This window comes from Mustela erminea, chromosome 2, assembly GCF_009829155.1.
Source record: "Mustela erminea isolate mMusErm1 chromosome 2, mMusErm1.Pri, whole genome shotgun sequence".
NCBI classification, from domain to species: Eukaryota; Metazoa; Chordata; class Mammalia; order Carnivora; family Mustelidae; genus Mustela; species Mustela erminea.
The window spans coordinates 103,259,622-103,282,194 of record NC_045615.1 but is presented as its reverse complement, the minus strand read 5'-3'; the positions used below and the strand labels follow the sequence as shown (position 1 = coordinate 103,282,194).

Here is a 22,573-nt window from a genome sequence, read left to right as displayed (position 1 = left end):
CCATCACATTCTATTCTTTGGAAATGTATGCTTCTCTCCATAGTTAAGAAGGCAACATCAAACTACATATTTTGCAAGAATATTTCCTTTCCACCTGTATAAAGATGAATTGTGCTTTGGGAATTCATTTGCCAAAAAAATGGGTTGAGTATGTGTAATACATGCTTAATAGCAATAACATTAAAAAATCTTTCTACCATTTAAAATTAAATGTAATTTCCTTATTACTTTAATGGAATCCCTTGGAGTTAAAGTATTTAACTAGTCGCTTTCACATCAAGTATTCATTATATAATTCCCTTTAAATATTAGGTATATTAGGTATGTAAACTGTCCATTGACAGAATAAAAACACACATTTCCACTGAAACAGAAATAGGAGAAGGACAAGGCAGCTTGATTCAGAATCTGATAATGGGTTACAGATTCTCTTCCAGTTCAGATTTATAGTCAAAATGCCGTAAGAGTCATTTACCACCTCTAACCTTTCAGGTCATATTTGGAAGAGAAGTATGAACTGCCACTAAAAGAAAATCTGTCTGAGGCTGAAATTCTTGACTTTTCCTTACTGCAGTGTTGAGCTACAAAGGGGGAGAAAGAGAAATAGATCTCCTATGAAAACTACCTTAAATAAAAAGGTAGAGATGAACTGTATAAGGTCTATCCATAGGAAGGAATTCCTTTGTCATTACCTTTTAGGGTCGGCCTTGAGAGGGGCTGCAAGACAGTCCTGTGTATTGCTGGCTGGTACCGGCCTACTGACTAACCCCATCCTACCCCACAGGACACCTGACAGACATAAGAAAAAAGCTCTAGGGTGGGCAGACATCCTGAGTCATGGATTATGGATGCAAAGCCCTAACCACACTTCAAAACCAACCCCTCTCCTCTCCAGCCTTCCAGTCTCCTTTTGGACCTCCCACTGGCTGAACCCAATCAGAAGCCAGAGTACAAGGAAACCCATGCAAGCGCATCATAAAAATCAGCCGCCTGGGGCAAGAACAGAGTGGAAAGGGTAGAGAATGGATCTGGAGGGGCCAAAGGAAAATACAAGGCACACTCCATTAGCTATTTCTCACACTCCTTCCACTAAACTGAGCTTTTCTCTGTAGATTTTACCATCCTGTGCTTTCCCACCTTGGAGTCCTTGTCACGTGTTCCTGTCCTACTTCTCCTTTCTCCATTTCCACCTGTGGGAAGTCTATGAGGCTCACCTAAATGTTACCTCTTCCTCAAAGTCTCCCGTCAAACCTACCCAGTAGTAATCTCTCTGTCCTCTCAATTCTTGAAGTTCCTCTACTGAAGATAGTTATGGATATGTCTTAAAGTTACTAGTTTATTTAACACCCAAGTATTTTACATATGTTTATTTATTTACTGTAAGTTTCTCATTAGAATACTGGGGCACCTGGGTGGCTCAGGCAGTTAAGTATCCAACTCTTGATTTCGGCTCAGGTCATGAACTCAGGGTCATGAGATGGAGTCCCAGCTCTGCCTCCACACTCAGTGTGGAGTCTGCTTGGCATTCTTTTTCTGCCTCTGCCCCTTGCCCCATGAATGCTCTGGCTCTCTCATTAATAAATAAATCTTAAAAAAAAAAAAAAAAAAAAGGAATATAACCTCCACAAAAGCAGAGATTCTATCTTAACTTTGGTTCATCCAGGAGCCAAAACCAGTGCACAGCCTATACTAGATGCTCAATAAACGTTTACTGAATGAATGAATGAATGAATGTTCCCTTCTAGAGTGTAAGCATTTGATGGCCAAATGAAAGTCTCTCTCATCTATCCTAAATAGCAATCTGAATGCTTTTAGTCACAGGCAGATACTCGACAAATAGAAGCTGGTAAAAGTAGCTGCCGTGGAGTGAGAATCTACAATGTTCCAGCCTCAGTGCCAATAGCTGTACATACAGTAGCTCATTCAATCCTCACAACAATCCTAAAATGTAGCATGGCACAACTGTGTTTTCAGGATCAAGGTCCTCATACCCCCAACTTCCAGAACTGCCTGCCGATGGCTCCCAGCTAAATTTGTCTAAGGAACTCCCCTCAGTAGGGGAAGCTGCTTCACCCAACATTATGGTTCTTCCCTGGGGGAAGCCTGCATCCAATGGCTGACCACCACAGCAGTTTCAAAGGCCTGACCCCTTGCGTCACCTGGGTAATTCTGAAAAGTCATCTCGGCTCTGCAGTTCTCCATGGGACTAACTACTGAGTGAATAAACAAAGTAACAAATTAATGTCCCAGACCAAAAAAACAAATCAACACTTTGTCAAGTACCTATAATGTAAAAATTGGGTTTCCTTCCTTCTCAGCGATTTTACTGATAAAAACCATAAACCTTTCCCCCTTTTCCTCAAAAACAGACCACAACACTGCCTATAAGAAATGTATGGTCCCTGGGTAGTTGTCGATTTAAAAAAGAAAGAAAGAAAGAAAAAAAGAAAGAAAGAAAGAAAGAAAGAAAGAGAAAGCAAGCAAGCAAGCAAGCAAGCAAGCAAACAAACAAACTTGGTTGGAGGTGGCTCTATTTCCCCTACAAGCAAGTCAGGAACTTCCAAATATATAGGATTTATGGGCCAAAATATGCTCCTGAGGACAGCAGATGATGTGCCAACAGGCCAAGGAAAAAATCACCAGTGATCTGACCTGTGGAATGCCAAGACCTGGGACAGCACTCCTTGCCACGTGGATGGCCGTGCAGTCAAGGCCTGGGAACCCAGGGCATGCTCATCAACCTAGCCTCATCCTGGGCAGCTCACTCGACCTTCTGCACGTAGGTTTCCTCATGAGGAAGGGAACCTAACCCATAAGGACAGTCAACTAAATGAGAATGCTCTTCGCACCATGCCAGGCAGAACAGGTGCTCAACAAGTGGGAGCTATGGCTACTGCTGAGGAGTTTGCAGAATGACAAACCAGAAAGGAAAAACATCCGTGCAACATTTGTAGAGGATTTTCTTGTAGAACTTCAGAAAGCCTGAGCTGAAAATCCAGCTGACTTACAGGAAAATTACTCCCTTTACAAAAGGTTTTACCACAGACTTCCTTCCCCATCATGCATTTAATATATAACCAGATACCACTTATTAATGACACTTTTCATATTGAAAGATATTAATTTCTTCTCCATTTCCTACCACAGCAAAGAAAAACTCATCTGCTGGGAGTTTTGCTTTTTCTGTCTTGCTTTCATTTCAAAATATGTGCTCAATGAAGAAATTCAGATGGATAGAAATAGGAAAAAGAAATCATCTGAGTCCCCTCTCCAAAAGACAGCCACAGTTAATTTGTAGTGTATTCCCTCCTGATCACTACTTTCCACACCTAGAGGTTTTTTTTTTTTAATTTCATATACATAATTTTGTCTTGCTTAAAGATTTATTTATTTTAGGAGGGGCAGAGGGAGACTCCCTGCTAGTGGGGAGCCTGATGTGGGGCTTGATTTCAGGACCCTGAGATCATAACATGAGCTGAAATCCAGAGTCAGATGCTTAATGGACAGGGTCACCCAGGCATCCCTCGTATACATAGCTTGAATTCTATCTGGTTTTGGTAGTAAATTTTTTTTTAAGATTTTATTTATTTATTTGACAGACAGAGATCACAAGTAGGCAGAGAAGCAGGCAGAGAGAGAGGAAGGGAAGCAGGCCCCCCGCTGAGCAAAGAGCCCGATGCAGGACTCGATCCCAGGACCCTGAGATCATGACCCGAGCCGAAGGCAGCGGCCCAACCCACTGAGCCACCCAGGCGCCCTGGTAGTAAATTTTTTAAACTAAAGTGATAATATAAGCAATTTTCCTCATGCCATGACTTCCTCTTCAGTGTGCTATGTTTTCCTAATAATTTCCCTGTACTTGGGAATATTGCTACCTGTCTCTTTGTAAAGTAACTGTGATAGTTGCCATCACAATCATCATTAAAATCATCACCATTGCTATTATTATAATTACTGCTGTTAGTTTTTAAACTCAAAGACCTCCTACTTCCATAAGACAAAATATTCATATTCATTTTTATTTTCTTCAGTTTTGCTTTGGCAATGAAAGTTTTAGTTCATCTAGAAATATATTTTAATGTATATACAGTAAGATATAGACAAAAACAAACCAGAACTTTTTTCAGAGTGCTAACCAATTATCCCGCAAATCATCACTGAATAAACCTTTTTTTCTTACTGATTTACAATGCCCCTTTTAAATCTTATATATATATGTATATATATTTTATATATAAATTTTACATTTTATATTTATAAAGGTAACCCACACACACTTGGCCTTATCTGCTTCACTGGTCAATCCATATACACATACATTACTTTCTGTCTTTAAAATGTTTTAATATCTGGCAAAACTAGTATCCTCGCCCCAACACACACTCTTCCACTCTTCAGCAATTATTCTCACACATACTTTTTTCTAAGTGAATTTCAGAACCACTTGCAGGTTCCTCTCAAAAGAGTTCTGTTGCAATTTTGAAGAAAGCTGCACTAAACCTACAAATTAATTTCAGAATAATTGATATCTTTATAATTTTTCTTCCCTTCCAGTACACAATATGTGTTTCTATTTACTCAAGTCTTCCATATCCCTCCACAAAATTCTGAAGTCTTCTTCAAATGGGACATTTCCATTTCTCATTAAGGCTATTTCTAGTAATAATTTTTGTTACTACTATAAAGTTTTCACTCAGATATGAGATGACCACTGATTTATGTGCATTTATGCTGCACAAGAGCTCTGGAGGCTTCTGGGGTAGGACCATAAAGCACCGCTCTGGATTTAATTCACACTGCCCACAAAGAAGCACCACTGGCTCAATCAGCCAGCTTCCTGTCACTGACATTCTCTGAGCTCACACCCACCACATACTCAAATTCACTTGCTCTTCAAGGCTCTGCTCCAATTTGACAGCTTTTCTGACTACCCAACCCCTAACTGTTACCTATCCCTTTTTTTATACTCTTCCAGTGTTGATAGCAAGTTCTAATATATTTAACCCTTCAAAAAAATTCCCTTCAAAAAAATTAGGGATAATTTTCCTTTTATCAATATTAGGACATCAATTTTTTTTTTATATTTGAGAAAAGATGAAACAGAAAACATGTGAAATTATAGATTTTTTTTAACCTTTGAAGAGATTATAAACTTGAGACAAATTTGGTGAAAATGTATTATTGTTTAAAATAGTGACAGGGGTGCCTGGGTTGCTCAGTGGGTTAAGCCTCTGTCTTCAGCTCAGGTCATGATCCCAGGGTCCTAGGATGAAGCCCTGCATCGCATCAGGCTCTCTGCTCAGCAGGGAGCCTGCTTCCTCCTCTCTCTGCCTGCCACTGCCTACTTGTAATCTGTCTGTCAAATAAATATATTTTAAAAATCTTTAAAAATAAATAAATTAATTTTTTAAAAAAAGTGATAAACTGAAAGCAGCCCAAATATCCTTCAGTAAGGGTTCAGTTAAATAAGTTATGTGAAACTATTTACTTATCTACTTATTTAGAGAGAAGGAGGCAGAGGGAGACAGAGTTCTAAGTAGGCACCACTCCCAGCGCAGCCCGAGGCGAGGCTCCATCTCAGGACCCTGAGATCACAACCTGAGCCAAAGCCAGGAGTCAGATGCTTAATGGACTGAGCCATGCAGGCGCCACTATGTGAAACTATTTGTAATGACTATATAGCCAAATAAATTAGTGACACAGAACAATATATACTGACATAGAAAAATGTTCACAATACACTGTTAAGAAAAAAAAGCAATTAAAGGAAAAAAAAGGGGGGGGGCTACCTAACAGCAGTATAGAAAAATTCTTTCTGTTTAATAGGAAAAATGCCTGGAAACTATGTACCTATGTAGTAGGGGCTATCTCTGGCCAGTGGTACTATCTGTGAACTTTATTTTCTTCTTTACTCTGTTTAATGAGCACTTAGTACTTTAATAGATTTAAAATAGTGAACTTCAAAAATATAACCCACAGATAACAGTCCATTACAAGAATACAGACTCACTATTACACCAAATGTATTTACAGAAAGAAACATACCAAACTCCAGCTTTGAAAAACAAACTCATTGTCTCATTTAAGTGAAAAATTATGAGTACGTAGGAACTCAAGGATAAAGTCACACAAGACACTGAGCAGTCGTCACTGCAAAAACCATTTTCAGATATATCCTGGGAATTCAGAAAAAAGAGTATTGAATGGTTCTGTTGAAAAGGTCCTTAAGGATTACCCAGCCAAAGCCCCTCATTAAATAAACAAGAAAAAGCGAGAAACAAAAAACAAAAAACAAAAGACATTAGGTGAGTTTTCTAAGATCACCCAGTTAATTAATGACAGTCTAGAGTATTTATAATTCAAAACCTATGCTTTTTAATTCCTTTCTCAATTCTGGAGTCAAGATATGCTGCAGGCTGTATCACTTCTATTTAGACTGTAAAATGCAAATGTTCATTTACCAGGGTTTTCTTATCATCCAACTAAAAAGTGAACAGAAAAGTATACAGTGGTTTGAAATGGAAAGATTCACACTCTTGGTTAAGCATATACCTTATGTGCTGCAACAGAGAGTTTTGACAAATAGCCATACACTGGATTGTGACAAGGAGATGGAGGAAACTCTAATATTTACAGACTTTGAGAACCTGAAAGTCAGGGAAAAAAGTACTACTGAATTTTAAACTAAAACCGGGCTGCAAGCTTTAATATCTAAGTTATAGAAGTTCAACATTCAACACATCATCCTTTCATTCCTCCAGTTTACTCACTTTCTTCCAGTCAGATCTGAAGGGGCCTTTTTTTAAGTCAGTCTTAAACCTACTATGTCATAAACTCAATGGGTTGTCTATATACAAGCCATAATTAACCACTGTAGACTTCACTGATCTTTGCCCACCAGAGGGAGCCCATATGGATTTCCATGCAACAAGAAACTTCAAACATCAAGTTTATATGAATTCCATCATTAGAATCATATTATGCATAATATCAACATTTTAAAATCACTTAATAATATTGTATTTCTATCTTTCCCAAAAGATAAAAGTTAAATGAGATCAGGTACATCAAGTTCTTACCAGAGCTCCTAACCTACAGCAGAAGCCCCAAAATGATTGACTTTCCAGAATTTGTATCCTCTTGAGTACTAATCACACTGCTCAAAATAAACAAACTTTTATACAAGTTGATGTGAGCTTGGTTGATATCTGTCCCAATAGATAGTTCTACCCTCAATATGTTGACAAATCTGGTTTTCAAGCCTGAGGGACAGTCAGACCCTAAACAGGAAGAATTCATTAAAAATGTCATCCTAGGAACACCCGGGTGGCTCAGTTGGTTAAGTATCTGCCTTCGGCTGAGGTCATGATCCCAGGGTCCTGGGATCAAGTCCCACTTTGCGCTTCTTGCCCAGCAGGGAGCCCACTTCTAGCTCTGCCTGTTCTGTCTGTAGCTCTCTGTGCTTCTGCTCTCTCTCTCTCTGACAAATAAATAAGTAAATAAGTAAGTCATCCTCAGGAGACCCATGTCAGCAGCCCTGTCCTAGTAGGTGATACTCTGAACTGCTGGTGACCCGCCAACTAGAAACTTGAAAGAGAGAACTGTCTGACCCATTCTAGATGTTTCTTGGCATGAAGGAGAAAATCAACTGACTACCCCTGGGCACCACGTCTCTGTAGTATGTGATACAATCATGACCACCAAGACAAGTCTCTTTCAAGAATGAAGAAAGCAAAACTGAGGGGAAGAGAACTCTGCACAAGAACCTGGCATCGAAAGGAGCCCCACTGAGTCTCTATCCCCATCTTCGATCTGGTGAGCCTGACTCACCTTCTTCCACTTCTCACCATCTCAAGGCCCAGGCCAGAGTTTGCTGGATGTGAGGCCCACTGCACAGCTCCAGGCAGTTGGCTGGGCATATGTCCCAGGTGCCTATTTTGCAGACTCAGTGGTCTCCAGGATAGAAATATGACAAAGTGGGAGGATCCCACGGGGTTCCAGCTATGCTCTCCAATTCAGGTTTGCCATAAAGCACTGCCATTGGAGACTTATCCACCACTTGCTGTCTTTTTTTTTTTTCCCTAAAATTTATTTGAGAGACAAAGCAAGCTTGAGTGGTGGGAGGAACAGAAGGAGAGGGACAAGCAGACTCCAAGCAGAGCATGGAGCCCAGTGTGGGGCTTTATACCGCAAACCACAAGATCATGACCTGAGCCAAAACAAGAGTCGGCCTATCAACCAACTGAGCCCTCCCAGTGCCCCCACCACTTGCTGTCTTCATAAAACTCCAATGCCCATCAGGCTCCTTGGATGTATTTTCTACTGTTTAGAACCAAAAGAAGGCAGGAGTAACTGGAATTCTACTCTAACTTCGGAAAGAAATTTATGGTGATGCCTATTACCATTTAACTTTCTAGCTAGAAAACCAGGAATTATTTTACTTCTTCGTCCTTCTAACCCCACTTGTTACTGCCCGCTGCATATCTACTTCATCCATCCACACCTGGCCAACCCCACCGCCTCTAGTTCACTGCTTTCTCCCAACTGGCTGCAACAGCTTCCCAGTTAGCTCTTCTAGGTCAGTCTTGTGACACTCTAAACCCACCCTCAATACTGCTGATTATTTTAGAACACAAATATGGTCCTTTCATGCCTCTGCTTGCACAGCTCAGAGCACAAAGCCCAAACTCTATAGCACTGCTGACGGTGCTCTCACCCAAGGGGTGCCAAACTTACCCTCTATAGGACCAGAGAAAAATATTTTAGGCTTTGCAGGCCCCGCTAGACTACAATTCTGCCATTCTATCACAAAAGCATCCACAGCCTGTATGTACACAAATGAAGGTGGCCACATTTCAAGAATGCTTTGTTTTCAAAAAGTGGGCAGCAGGTCAGCCTTGGCCCCTGGGCCAAATTGTCCACATGCTCTATCCAGTCCAGCCAAGCCTTCTCTCCTGCCACTCTGACCCTCCTCCAGGCCTCGTCCAGAAAAGGGTTCCCCGCTGCAGTCTTGCCTCTGCTCCCCACATCATCCTGCTGTTGTGCATTGGGGCCTCTGCTTATACTCTTCCCTTGGCCAGGAACATGATTTATCACCTCTCCTTTGTCTGGCGGAACAGTTCTTGTCCTTCAAAGTCTAGGTTGATCTCTCACTGACTCCTCAAGGAGATTTATTTACCCTTTATCTGTATTTCCAAAGCATATGTCTCATAGCTTTTCGTGTCCTCACAATGCCTGAAACATACCAGGCATTCAGTACTTACAGGATGATGGGAGTAAATGAATTACTGAAAAAAACAGAATTTCAAAAATTGCAGTACACAGTTAATATGATCCATAAAAACACAATATCATGAAACTAAGAGAGGCCTTGGAGAACATTAACACAGTGGTTTTTAACCTGTGTGTCTCTGAGTCCTATGTTTGATTTCCAAGAGGCTCCTCAAGGAGAAGGGGGAAGGTGGCAGAGGGATAGGCTGGCTAATGAATCCCTTTCTTCCTAACCCCCTCCCTCCAGCCTTAGCCAAAGCTGCTCCTTATTTCATTTGCAATAAGGTTCTGTTTTAAAAAAGAAAAAAAAAATCTATATGACTTAACAAATGCATGCTCTGTTTGCAGCCTACATCCTAAATCTGCATTATTTCCTGATCTATTCCTGTCCTGTGTGGCCCTATGTCCAGTTTCTCATTGACCCCCGGCACCTGCTGCCTGGTGTCCTTCTTAGAAGCATGCTCCCTGGACTGAAATCCCCAGTTCCGTATTACACTCAATCCTTAGAATAATGTCTATCTCTGACTGCTCTGGTTGATAATCCAGGTGGTCCCTCCCAGCTCAACTTCTGGGTCCCTACACTGGCACACAAGGTAAACCACGTGATGTCAAAGGAATCAAGGAGGACCTGGGGACTCAATGCTGAGAGGTTACAGCTGTCCCTCAAACAGCTGTCACCTCAAAAGTTGTGCTATTTGTATGTCTGCTTCTCCACAAGACTGTAAACGTCTTGAGGTCAGAACTGAATCTTAATAATATAAGAGACTACTTAATATTTATTCCAGATATTGGATTAAGTGTAAATGTATATTGAGTAATATTCAGGAATAGTAGGATCACACATTTCTAGAATTGGAAGGACCCTTGCACAGAGATCAACTAGCTCCAAAACTGAAATCAAAGGAACAAGAAATACTGACTACCTACGTCCCTGCCCTGTCTAGAACCTATGGATTCAGTGGTAGACAGCACAAAGTCTTTGTCTTCACAAAGTACAAATTCCAGTGGATACACAAAAGTAAACGGATGCATGATATGTTAGATAATGAAAAGAACGCAGTAGGGTGAGGGGCAGGGAAAGGATGCTACTTTATACAAGGCAGTCAGGGAAGGTCTCATGGAGGCAACATATATGAGCAGAGACCTGAAGATCAAACCACACAGAATCTGGATGAGACGTGTCCCATGTAGAGGGAATGACAAACACAAAGGTCCTAAGGTAGGAACTCATCTGTTGACGGGAGAAAAGCAAAGGGGTTAGGGCAGCTGGAACAGAGTAATTGAGAGGAGGGGGACAGGAGGTGAGGTCAGACAGGCAGCAGGACCAGAGCTCCTGGCTTTGGGCCACTCTAAGAACTTTGAATTTTAGGCAGACACTCAAGATAATCAGTTCCTTAAAAACTCAAATAAATTTAAAATGTTCAGCTTTCACAAAAGCAATGTGTAGTAAACAAAGAAAACTTCATTTGCTAGCCTTATCCAAAAATAGAATTTCCAGAGCCAAGGGTTGCTATTATGTGACAGGGAATCAGAACACCTTTGTTTTACAAGAAATCACTGCAGTTACATAGTCCAAGTGCTCAGTGTAAACGGAGTGGAAACTGAGGCCCAGAGAGTCTATGGCCTAACTCCCTCATGACAGACCTTGCACTACAGTGCAGGTCTCCTGATGGTCTGTTCAGAGCCGCTCATTGGCTCCTGCTGCCCTGGGCCCAGCCTGGCTACTCAGAGCATCCAGGTTCCCCACATGGTGCTCCCCCAGGACTCTGCAATCTTTATAAAGCTTTATAAACCTTTATAAAGGTAAGATAATGAAAAGTTGACACCGGAAGGCACCTCCACACATATGCCCACACCAAAAGCCCGTCCCTACAAACTTGCACGATTCTTCATTTTCCTTCCCACAGAGCTGAAGACAACCAGGCAGCTGAGGGGAAGGCAGGTCAGGCACTGTGCCGGGCGCTGTGAAGTACATTTCAGTTGGTACTGCCTGCCCACCCTTACTGCCTACTCCTCCTCAGAGCACTCCCTTTTCCAAAGTTCTAGAGAGGGGATAATCACCCCAACCACATGTTGGGGTGGACATATATATGACTTGGCCATAGGAAGAACCTTAACCCCCTAAGGCCATGAGGGCTCAGGATGCAAGCTGAACCAACTAGAGTCCTTTCCCGGGTTTTATGGATAAGAGCTGAAGAAGGAAGCTCTATCCCCTGTGTTTCCCAGTTACGTGAGCCAAGACAGTCCCATTTTGCTCAGGTTAGCTTATATTAGGTTATTGCTACTTACAACCCAAAGAATTCACACTCCTGCAGGGACATGCATACCTTTTCTCAGTTCATCTGTATAACAATCTTTTAAGGCTGCTATTACTCAATTTTAGAAGGAAGGAAACTGAGGTTAAGTAACTTGCCCAAGTTCCATACAGTGAGCACAGAGTCTTCAAATTCATACAGTGAAAGGCATTCAAACTCAGGTCCTTTGCTCGAAACCCATTCAGAATCCACTTATGAATTTCATATTTGCTCAAGAAGGAACTCAACTGCCATTCAAAAGCCAAAAAATGTCTGGTTTAAAAGGTATGAGGACATAGCATAGGAAATAAACAGCATCAAACCAGGGTCAAAGGACCTGGCTTCTACATCTGGCTCAGTTCTATGACTCAGCTATTAAGACTCCGAGCAAGTCATTTCACTTACCTGGGTGTTTGTTTTCCCACCTACAAAATGAGAAGCCTGAACAATATGAACTTGAGATCCTTTTTTTTTTTTTTTTAAAGATTTTATTTATTTATTTGACAGAGAGAGATCACAAGTAGGCAGAGAGGCAGGCAGAGAGAGAGAGGAGGAAGCAGACTCCCTGCTGAGCAGAGAGCCCAATGCGGGACTCCATCCCAGGACCCTGAGATCATGACCTGAGCCGAAGGCAGCGGCTTAACCCACTGAGCCACCCAGGCGCCCTTGAGATCCTTTTAAGTACTTAACAAAAAAAGTCCATGGTTCTGCTTTAAGCATACAGATTCTATTTTCACTCTGTCAGACAGGATGTCAAGCAGATCTCAACTTGACTGCCAGGCCCAAAAAAACGGCTGCCTAGGCCATAATGACACAAAGGATTCTGAGCCGTAAGATCTAGGAAATCAGTACTGGTTTCCATGGTCACAGGAAGGTAGAGAGAGGCACAGCTGCATTTGTTACTGCTGATAACCGAGTTTCACCTTCACAGAGGGATGCTGTGGTCCACACTATCGATGCTCCTGGCTTTTGCACAGGATTTTCACTGTTCCTTTGTGTACCTCCTTGGTTCCTCTTCACAAGAAAGGAAGGAAAGTATGGCTTGGGGAATATAGCTGAGAGCCACTGATGAAAATGTCTGAATGGCTTACATGCAGTAAAGGTAGGGGGCAATGGGGAACAGTAACAATCAGTGTGGTTCTCTATGACACACAGTCTCAGAAGATGCTGGTAATTAGCCTAGGAGTTCAGTAACGTATGATCACGCCTATGTGACAGCAGTGGAAAATGATCCTCAAGTAAGAGGACTTGCCCAAGTCACCCACTTCCAAGTAGCAGAGCCCATATCTGAATCCACATCTTCTGTATCTGAGTTCCCATGCTTTGTCCACTCCCAAGGTCCCCGTTCACCTCACAGACTGAAAGTGTTGACTAAACCAGTTCCCCCTGCAAAGCAGCATACTCGTCATTGTTTGTAGTTCTTCAGATACAGAAAGTTCCTCACCCCAAGATAGGTCGTTACCATCTGTTCGTAATTTAATGGGCACACATGCATTGAGTATACTTGAATTCAGCAAAATTGAGCATAAAAGTTAAATATTTAAAAGGAGTGATGCTGAAGAAACTAGCCAATGGGGGGAAATTAAAACTCAACACAGTTTTATTAATCTTAATAAAACCTCTACAACAATTCAGTGAGATGAAAAACTGACATCAGGAATATGCTTTGTCCAAAATGAGGAATGAGAAGAACTAGAACTGAATCAGGTAATGTGCATCCTCGAAATGACCGAGTGCAACTCAAGGAAGACATTCAACCGAAGGCATTACTGTAACTGCTACATTTCCTTAGGTCTGATGACCAGAGCTAACCCCGAACCAGACTATGTGTTCGAGCACTGGCCAGACTTTTATGTATAAGGAATCCAGGCCAAATAAAATAACAGTCAGCCTTCTGATGCATGTGACTGTGGCAAGAGCACAGGACACCCCTCACCGGCTCTATACTACATTTTGAGGAAGGGGGATTGTGGAGGGAATGGCTGCAAGAACAGGAGGTAACACACAAAGCAACCACAACATAAAAATCAAAATTCCTTGGGGCGCCTGGGTGGCTCAGTGGGTTAAAGCCTCTGCCTTCAACTCAGGTCATGATCCCGGGACCCTGGGATACAGCCCCGCATCTGGCTGTCTGCTCCACAGGGAACCTGCTTCCTCTTCTCTCTCTCATCCCGCCTCTCTGCTTACTTGTGATCTCTGTCTGTCAAAGAAATAAAATCTTAAAAAAAAAAAAAATCAAAATTCCTCAAAATTCCTGAATAACGCAGCCTATGTCCCCCTTCTTCACAGATTCTCCAAGCCTCAGCATCTACCCACATTATCAAGTATCAGAACTGGACTTTTCAATGGCACACAATCTAACCCTCTAAGGCACAAAGTTCTTCTCCAACATCTCTGACAAGCAGTCATCCCTCTGACTAACTGTCTCGGGAAACAGGAAATTCAGCACCCCAGGGTCCTATTACTGCCCTTGAGGCTCATTAATTCAAAAGCCTAAAGCATGCTCTTGTCACTCAGGGAGAGGCCTAAGGCCTAAACCTCCTTAAGGTTTGCCATCCCCTACTCCAGAAGAGGATCCAAAATTAGCCCAGTGCTCATAAATCAGTGATTTCAGAGTTAGAAAGGGACCTCCCAAAACCAACTGTGACTTCTACATATCACAATTCCACAGGAGGAACCTCAGGAAGAGCCTGGGCCAACCTGGGGGGAGGTAGAGAGAGAACATCCTAGTTTCCTTTCCTCTCATTTCAACCAGAGAAGCTCTTCCTTCAATCTGCTATAAATAGGGAATCAAAGCAGTTTAAAAGTCTTCTGCTGTTTGAAGGAAAAAAAAGGGAACATATACAGGTAAATAAACTAGGGCCATAAAACTTGCTTAATAACCTCATACAGCTAATAGTTGAAGGGTTAAAACAACAACTTGGTCTCTTGGCTCCTTCTTTAGTGCTCTCTCTACCACATAACATTCGTCTGCCATTAGAGCAAAGTTCCCACATTCCAGCCACACTCAAATGCTTATCAAAACAATTCAGTAACATTGCAGAGTGACTCATCATTATTTGGAGTAATTCAGACAATATAAGTTCTTCCCAAAAAAACCCTGAAATATCATTACTAATATCTCTGCAATTTAATGGATGGACATGCATTGAGTACACATAAATTGAGCACAAAACTTACTTATCCCCACACCTTTGTGCACACTCTTAGTATCTCCATGATTCTCTATACTGGAATCAACTACTCCTCTTCTAAGATTTGTTTCAGGCATCACTGCCTCTAAAAGGCCTTTCCTGGCCCTCATGTAGAGGGGACAACATTCACCAGACAACATTCACCTCAGCGCCCTACACACTATCTAGGAGGAGGTATGGTGCTTCTGTTGTTACTGTCTCCCCCACTACTCCTTTTAAATTGTTATATTCTAACAAGGTGCTGGACAGAAGGCAGGTGCCTAATAGATGTTTACTGATAGACTGAGTGTCTTCACCTGGTCCAATCTGCCTTCTGACCCTCCCATATGCTCTGCAAATTGCCACATATTAACTCGTGCATATATTCACTGAGAACTATATGAAGGCTGACAAAGTACCAGGTATTGGACTGCATGCCAAAGAGAAGGGGATATACCATGAAATTCATTTAGTTTTAGTTTGAGGGCCCCTCACTTGCCCCTTCCAAAGCTCTGAACCTCTTCCTGTGATTTTGTACTCCTCTTTCTTAAAAAGGACAGAGAGAACTGTATAAGCTTCAAGCTCCACAAATACTAGATCCACCCCTGGGGCCAAAGATACAAAAGTGAACAAAGCCAACATTCTCTCTCCACTTAGAGAGTTTCCTGTTCAGTGGGGAAGACAGACAACCGTCTGTCCATTCGTTCATTCAAAAAACACTTCCTGGGCAGTGCCAGGGGTCGGGCATTGGGATTCTGAGGTGACACCAGCTCTGTTTCTGTCTTCAATGAGAAGTTCTCTGCTCTCCTGAACGAAAGCCTACTATTAGGGAACAGAAAGCACTTTAAATAACAGTGTTAGTGAAAGGTTACCCTAAACCAGTCTTAAGACCTACTGATCCCCAGCATGTAGCGCTGAACCTATAGCAGGATGCAAGCGGAAGGGAAAGGTCGGGTATAATATGATCTTTGATCTCACTGAGCCAGGAAGGGGGTGGAAGAAGAGAGAGACGAAACAAGTCAACAGAACAGGCAAATACACTGTGGTCGGTGCTGACACACAATAGCAAAGGCCTGTGGGGAAGTCTCCCCGACGTTTAAGTCTGCAGTGACCATGACCTCAAAACCTGGCCAAGCAGCCCAAGGACTGCATACAAGAGACTCTCGAGTTCCTCCAAATGTGTTCCCATTTCCCGAAATAAGGCTGTTCCTTTCCCAGGACAGCTGGAGGCTCCCTGATACCAACTCTCCTGTCCCCACTTCGGACCCCTTTCTTCCCAAGCTGCTCCTTCAGACAGTGAATACCCGACAGAGGCTGGTCCGGAGCCTGGGGTCCACGTCGCGGGTCCGCCCCCCTCACCCGCCCGCCCGCCGTTTCCATAGCAACCAGCTCACCACTTCCCGCGCCCGGCTGGAGAAGTCGCCCTTGGGCCGGGGGCTCCGGCGGAACAGCTCGTCGCGGCTGCCATCGACCCCGCCGCCCACTGCCACTCCCAGCGCTTTGTTGCGCGTCTTCACGGTCTTGACGCTGGCCCGGAATAGCAGCGTGATATCCACCGCCATAGCGACCTACGCTCCCGACCCCCTTCCTGGCCGGCACACGTCAGCAGTTTGCGACCGCGGCGTGCGACCGGCCGCTGGAGGACCGTTTCCGGCTCCGCACGCCTCCCCCGCCAACGCGACGCGAGAAGAAAGGTTCCGGCATCCGCAGGGTGACCGCGGTGAGAGGCAAAAGGTTCCGGCTTCAGCCCCTTTCTCCTCCGGGCAACCTCGGAGGCCTTGGGGCGGGAGGTCAGGCTTGGGGCGTGTGGGCCCGGGGAGCAAGAGGATCCGGAAGCCAGCAGAATGACTCCCGTTTTTTGGCTCTCCCACTGACTGGGCGCGGGTGCGGGGAGTGGGGTGCACTGGAGGCGACCCTTGACCTTCAGGACTCAAAGCACGTGGTCGATGACCACGTGCTACGGTCGAGCAGGTGAGCGAGGCACAGAGCGAGAGGACAGGGGCCATTATTTTTCAGCCTACAGCCACCAGATCTGTAAAATTAAGGCAGTGTTATTGTGACAGTTGAAGGCGGTAACACGTGTCAAGTGTTTTGGCGCTGCTTGGCTTGCAGTGGCCGATAAAAGTTACCGCTATTAGTGAGAACGCTGCTATCATTCTTCTTACTATTGATGTTGGAGAAGAAGAGTACAGCAGAGGAGGCATCACCCAGAGAAGGCAGATTTGGAAAGATGAGGCGGAACTCATCAGACGAAGACAAGGACAGAAGAGTGTCCCCTGTTTCTGTTCATCCTTGACATACAGCTTTTAAATACCCTCTGAAGTCGTAGTAATTTAAGTTAACCACAAGTTAGCCAACGAGTTCTCTCTGTATGTTGACTCTAAGCTCAGATTTAATTTACCTGCTGGTTGCTCTTTCTTTTTAAGGAGACTGCACGACTAGGGTGCGTTAAAACAGCGGTTGGCAAAGCGTGGTCCCCAAGATAAAAATTATCTTCCTGACACCAAGATGCTCCCTGCCTTTCACTCTCATTCTCTCACAAGTTGTACACAGTTGAGTTTTCCAGAAGCCGTGTGACTTGTGACATTGCAAATATGCTGAATGCAGAACAGCTGTCTTCTATTAAGCCAGACTTTAAAGAGGTTTGCAAAAATGTAAAACTGTGCCATTTGCGCTAACTTTGTTTCTGAAATGTATTTTTTTCACAAAAGGATCTCATTTATGTTAATGAGGAATGGAATTATTTTTGTTTTTAAATGAATAGTTTAGGGGTTTTTTTTTTTATTTCTAATGTGGTAAATATCAATAGGTAAAACACATAGAAACAAAGTTTGTTTAGGGTTGTCAATAATTTTTAAGAGTGTAGAAGAGTTCTGAGACCAAAAGTTTGTTTTCAATAAGTTTATGAGAAATAGATGTCACATACACCTGAAAGGAGGAGGGAAAGTGTTATTTAAAACCCAAACTGTAGCCACTTCAGCCTTCTTCTAGGAAGAAAAATAAATGTCCACACAGCTTTCTTACACCCACGTAGTAAGAGAAAATAAGAAAGAAATTACTAGATCTCTGCCAGTGATTCAGTATTGCATAAATGGCCCTTTGTTTTATGGAGACATTAATGAATCTTTGGCTATGTAAAGTCAAGCCTGGGGCAGAGTAGAAGGAAAGAGAATTAAACAGCTCTGCATAATAAAGTGAACGGGATTGAATTAGGGGAAAGCTGGGGAAACCAGAATCCTAGGGGGAGGCCAGGAAAGGAAAAAAGAAGTTCCTAGAGAAATGTTTTCAAGTGGGAGGGGACTGAGCTAGCTACACCAGACCTTCAGTGAGTACTGCCTTGTAGGATTCCTGTGTTGGGGGCAGTTGGTTTTGGGAGGTAAAAAGGTGGGGACGACGTTCTAAGTTTTCAATCTGCATCTGCAAAAACGAAGATTGTGGAGATGACACCCAAGTGAGCTTAAAACATCAGGCACTAAAACCACAAATGACTACAGTATGTAAAATTACTCGGAAAGTCACAGACATTTTGAGGAAGCTCTTGGGCTGCACACAGACCACAGGCTATGATATTTCACTGGGGCTTTTTGTTTTTGGTGTTTTTGCTCTTTTCACATCAAAGAGTAAAGTGACTTCAGGTTGGCAATAACCATTTGAAACCCTATAAAGCTGAGAGGCACTGTGGTGAAAAAGGAAGAACAGAATGTCTTGGGAATGAACTACATACTGTCCAGTTTGACATAGAACATACATTATGTTTCATAAGTAATAACACCTATTCATTAGGCCAGACACTTTTCTCTTTAAAACAACAACAACAGTAAGTCATATTTGAGTCCCTGAAGGTAGCTCCCCATAACAGCATCCTCCATACAATCAGGATAAATTGTAGAATCTTTTGGGGACTCACAGAACTCCTCAAATGCAGCCTCTCTCCAACAGAGGGTATATATTGCACATCCAAATGCCCAACCCATGACAGACATGCTACGTATGAGAAATAGAATTCTGTTGTTAGCCATTGAAATTTTTGTTATTGTTACATCCTCTAGAGAGGTTGGTTTTATAACCCACTCAGTGAGGGAAAATGGTAAGCAGGCATCTGTTTTATAGAGTATGAATTCTTGTAGGTAGAATGGGGAGACCAGAGTTTTTTGGATCCACAGGATCATGGACTTGCTGAAGACCCTCTGTACAAGTTTATTTTATTATTCATCTCATATTCATGTCACCTCCCTAGGAGAGGTTTATAGCTTCTTGACCTATTGAATGACTATCTTGGCCAGGTGATTCCTCTTCCCCAAGAAAAGTGACCTGTGTTACAAATGTAGGAGATAACATGTGGTTTACTATGCTCTCTTTTCCATCTGCCATGACAACCCATAGTGTTCCAGTGTTTCATGAGCCTAGGTCCCTGAGTAAAGATGACAGGGAGCACAGCCAACCGCTGACAGGTACTGGCAATGAGAAATCTGCCTTTGTTCTTATTGTCTATGGAGATTTGTGGTTTCTTGTTACTGCAGCATGATTAGCCTATCCTGATTAATACAACCTCTCTCCAGATATCTGCGCAAACAAGTCTATTAGATGCATTCTTCACTTACCTTCATTACCATGTTACCTCCCAGTGGTAAAGCGTGGAGAGGAAGGACTACTAGTTCACACCTAGATCAAATCAATAGTGTTAGACTAACAGAAACCCTGGACGATTGACCATGCCATGGTAGAAGTCACACTGAAAGAAGACAGGACTGAAGACCATGTATTTTCAAATTAGGAAGTTGACTTTAAAAAGAAATTAATTGAAAAAAAAATTTTTTTTCTCATAGGCTTTAGAAAGGACCATGATTCTAGGGATGGGAAGCTCAAAGAATAAACTTTTGTTCTTAAGAAGGAACAGACAGAGCTAATAAGTCAGGGTGCTGGAGAAGATGGGACCTCTGTGTGTGCCAATGGGAATATAAATTGGTGGCACCATGTTTGAAAACAAAAAATTAAAAATAGAACTCACTTAGGGGTGCCTGGGTGGCTCAGTGTTTGAGTGTCCAACTCTTGGTTTCAGTTCAGGTCATGATCTCAGGGTTCTGGATAGAGCCCTGGGTTGGGCTCAGCTCAGAGTGTACTAGAGATTATCCCCTAAGCCTCTTCTCTCCCTCTACTCCTCCCACTGCTCGAGGCTCTCTCTCTTTCTAAAGTAAATAAATAAAATCTTTTTTATAAAGGGGGGAGGCACCTAGGTGGCTCAGTTCTTAAGCAGCTGCCTCTGGCTCAGGTCATGATCCTGGGGTCCTGGGATGGAGCCCCATGTTGGGCACCCTGCTTAGCAGAGAGTCTGCTTCTGCTTCTGCTTCTGCCCCTCCTACTACCCTCCCCCACTCATGCTTTCTCTGGCTCACTCTCTCAAATAAATAAAATCTTAAGGAAAAAAAAAAGGGGGTTCCTGGATGGCTCAGTCAGTTAAATGTCTGTCTTTGGCTCCGGTCATGATCCCAGAGTCCCAGGATCAAACCCCACATTGAGCTCCCTGCTCAGTGGAGAGTCTGTTTCTCCTTATTCTACTTTCCCTGCTCATGCTCTCTGGCTCACTCTCTCAAATAAATAAATAAAATCTTAAAAAAAAAAAAAAAAAAAGAACTACCATATAATCCAGCAATCCCATTTCTGGGTATATATCCAAAAGAATTGAAATCAGGAGCTCAAAGAGATAACTGTACTTCCACCTTCAGAGCAGCATTATTTACAATAGCCCAGATTTGGAAGCAACATAAATGACCATTAACAGATGAATGGATCAAAAATTGTGATACATATGCACGATGGAATAGTATTCATCATTAAACAAGAAGGAAAACCTGCAATATGCAAGAACATAGATGAACCTGGAGGATTCAGAACATAGATAAAACTGGAGGATTATGTTGTGTAAAATAAGCCATTTGCAGAAGGACAAATACTGCATGAGCCACTTATATGAAGTATCTAAAATAGTCAAAGAGAAGGTGAGAGTAGATTAATGGTTGTCAGGGCAGAAAGTGGAGGGAGGAGTGGGGAGTTGCTGACTGATGAATATAAAGCTCCAGTGAAGCAAGATGAATGTGAAATGCAGTGCCTAAGGCTAACAATACTGTGTTTACACTTAAGAATTTATTAAGAGGATAGAACACGTGTTAAGTGTTCTTACCACAATAATGAAAATTTTAAAAATGAGAGGGAGGATTTTTCCCAGAAGATCTCTGTCATGAACATGCTATGAAGAAGGCACACATTCCAGTTGTGTCTTTCTACAATGCCAGCGTTATTCTATCATAAAGCAAGGTTACCATGATCATAAAGCAGATTCAGGATTCCAAACTCAGTGGCATTTCACCATGTGTTTTAGCTTGGCTTCTTACATGTCACACAAAGCAAGGCACAAGACAAGTCACACAATATCACACAAGACAAAACAGAGGGTAGGAAGTTAATGAATCAGACTCCAAGTCACTCTGTGAACATGCAGTTGAATGAGGACCCATTTGGTCCATGTCAGTTCTCAGCACTTATTGTATTATATTCCAGCAGTGAAGGATCTCTGTTCTTTTCAGAGATCAATCAGGCAGAGCCTTCTGGAGCAGTTGCCTTTTTGAAGTGGTCAGACATAGAGGGGTCAGTGTCTGAGGAGTCTGACAGTTTGCTTAAAAAAATCCTCTCTTTTTAAATGGATTTAATCAGTCTTGGGTCTTTGCAGACCTCCTCTGTTTCTGCTGGCTAGCAGTTCTGAGTGTGTCTGGTACAGGCAATGCCCTTGGCTGCTTGCATCATTGCTTGACACAGACCCCTGCCTGACATGAGTGACTTCATTTTGCTTGCTACACTCTTACAGGAGAAAAAAAAGGGAGGGAAGGGGAAAGGCAGGAGGCAAACACAGAAGGCTGTTGTGGCCCAGCCCTTCCAGGGGCTACCTCAGTCCCTCCACACCCTACCAGAGTACAAAAAAGAGGAGGGCCCACATTCTTTATTGTTACCCAGTTATTGGCTTGGTTTCTGAGACCCTTGTCCTGACCTACTGGTCTATTTCCTCCTACTTTCTGTCATCCCCCACCCTGTGATGAGCTAAATGTTGTCCCCCCAAAGATAGGTCCACATCCTAACTTCTAGAACCCCTGAATTTTACATTATCCAAAAAAAGGATTTTTGCAGATGCCATGAAGGATCTTGAGATGAGGATATCATTCTAAATTATCCAAGTTGGTCCTAAATCGAACAACAAGGGTCCTTGTATGAGACGCACACAGAAAAGAGGAAGCTATGTGAAGACAGCAGCAGAGATCTGACTGAGGCAGCCACAAGCCCCAGAATGCTGACAGCCATCAGAAGCTGGAAGGTGCAAGGAAGGACTCACCTCCTAGAGCTTCTTGGAGAGCCTGGCCCTGCTGATACCTTGATTTTGGACTTCTACCCTCCAGAACTGTAAAAAATAAATTTTTTTCTATTTTAAGCCACAGAGTTTTTAGTAATCTGTTACTGCAGTCTCAGGAAACTGATATAGACCTTGACTACCTCCTCCTTCTCCTGCCCCTCCTTCATTGCGCATTCCCTGGACCTCTCCCCTCCAATTTGATCCTCTTGGTTCTCAGTCACTGTTTGGACAGTCCCTCAGCTGCCATGCCGCCATATCTTTCCTAGTTTTAATTGTCTTGCAATTGCCTACTTTTCTGCTTTTGTCTCTTCTTTTAACTACCACCATCATCCATGCTTGGAGAGTAACTTCTGCGTGCCCTCGCGGGCGCGCGCGCGCACACATACACACACACACACACACCTCTGGAGGGCTGGAGGGCAGAATGAGCTGAATTTGGC

The 22,573-nt window shown here is 42.9% G+C and overlaps 1 protein-coding gene across 2 annotated transcripts in view; it reads right to left on the bottom strand.

Moving 5' to 3' along the window:
- Positions 1-16,386, bottom strand: part of STX18 (syntaxin 18) — a 117,170-nt gene extending 100,784 nt beyond the window's left edge. Inside the window, exon 1 of one of the 2 annotated variants that reach the window (XM_032333815.1) lies at positions 16,132-16,386. In XM_032333815.1, coding sequence (XP_032189706.1) covers positions 16,132-16,299 — 168 coding nt within the window. In that variant the 5' untranslated portion in view covers positions 16,300-16,386. Of the gene's footprint in view, positions 1-16,024; positions 16,046-16,131 lie in introns of those variants that run through there. The other variant, XM_032333816.1, reaches the window with a different exon arrangement.
- Positions 16,387-22,573: the final 6,187 nt, after the last annotated feature.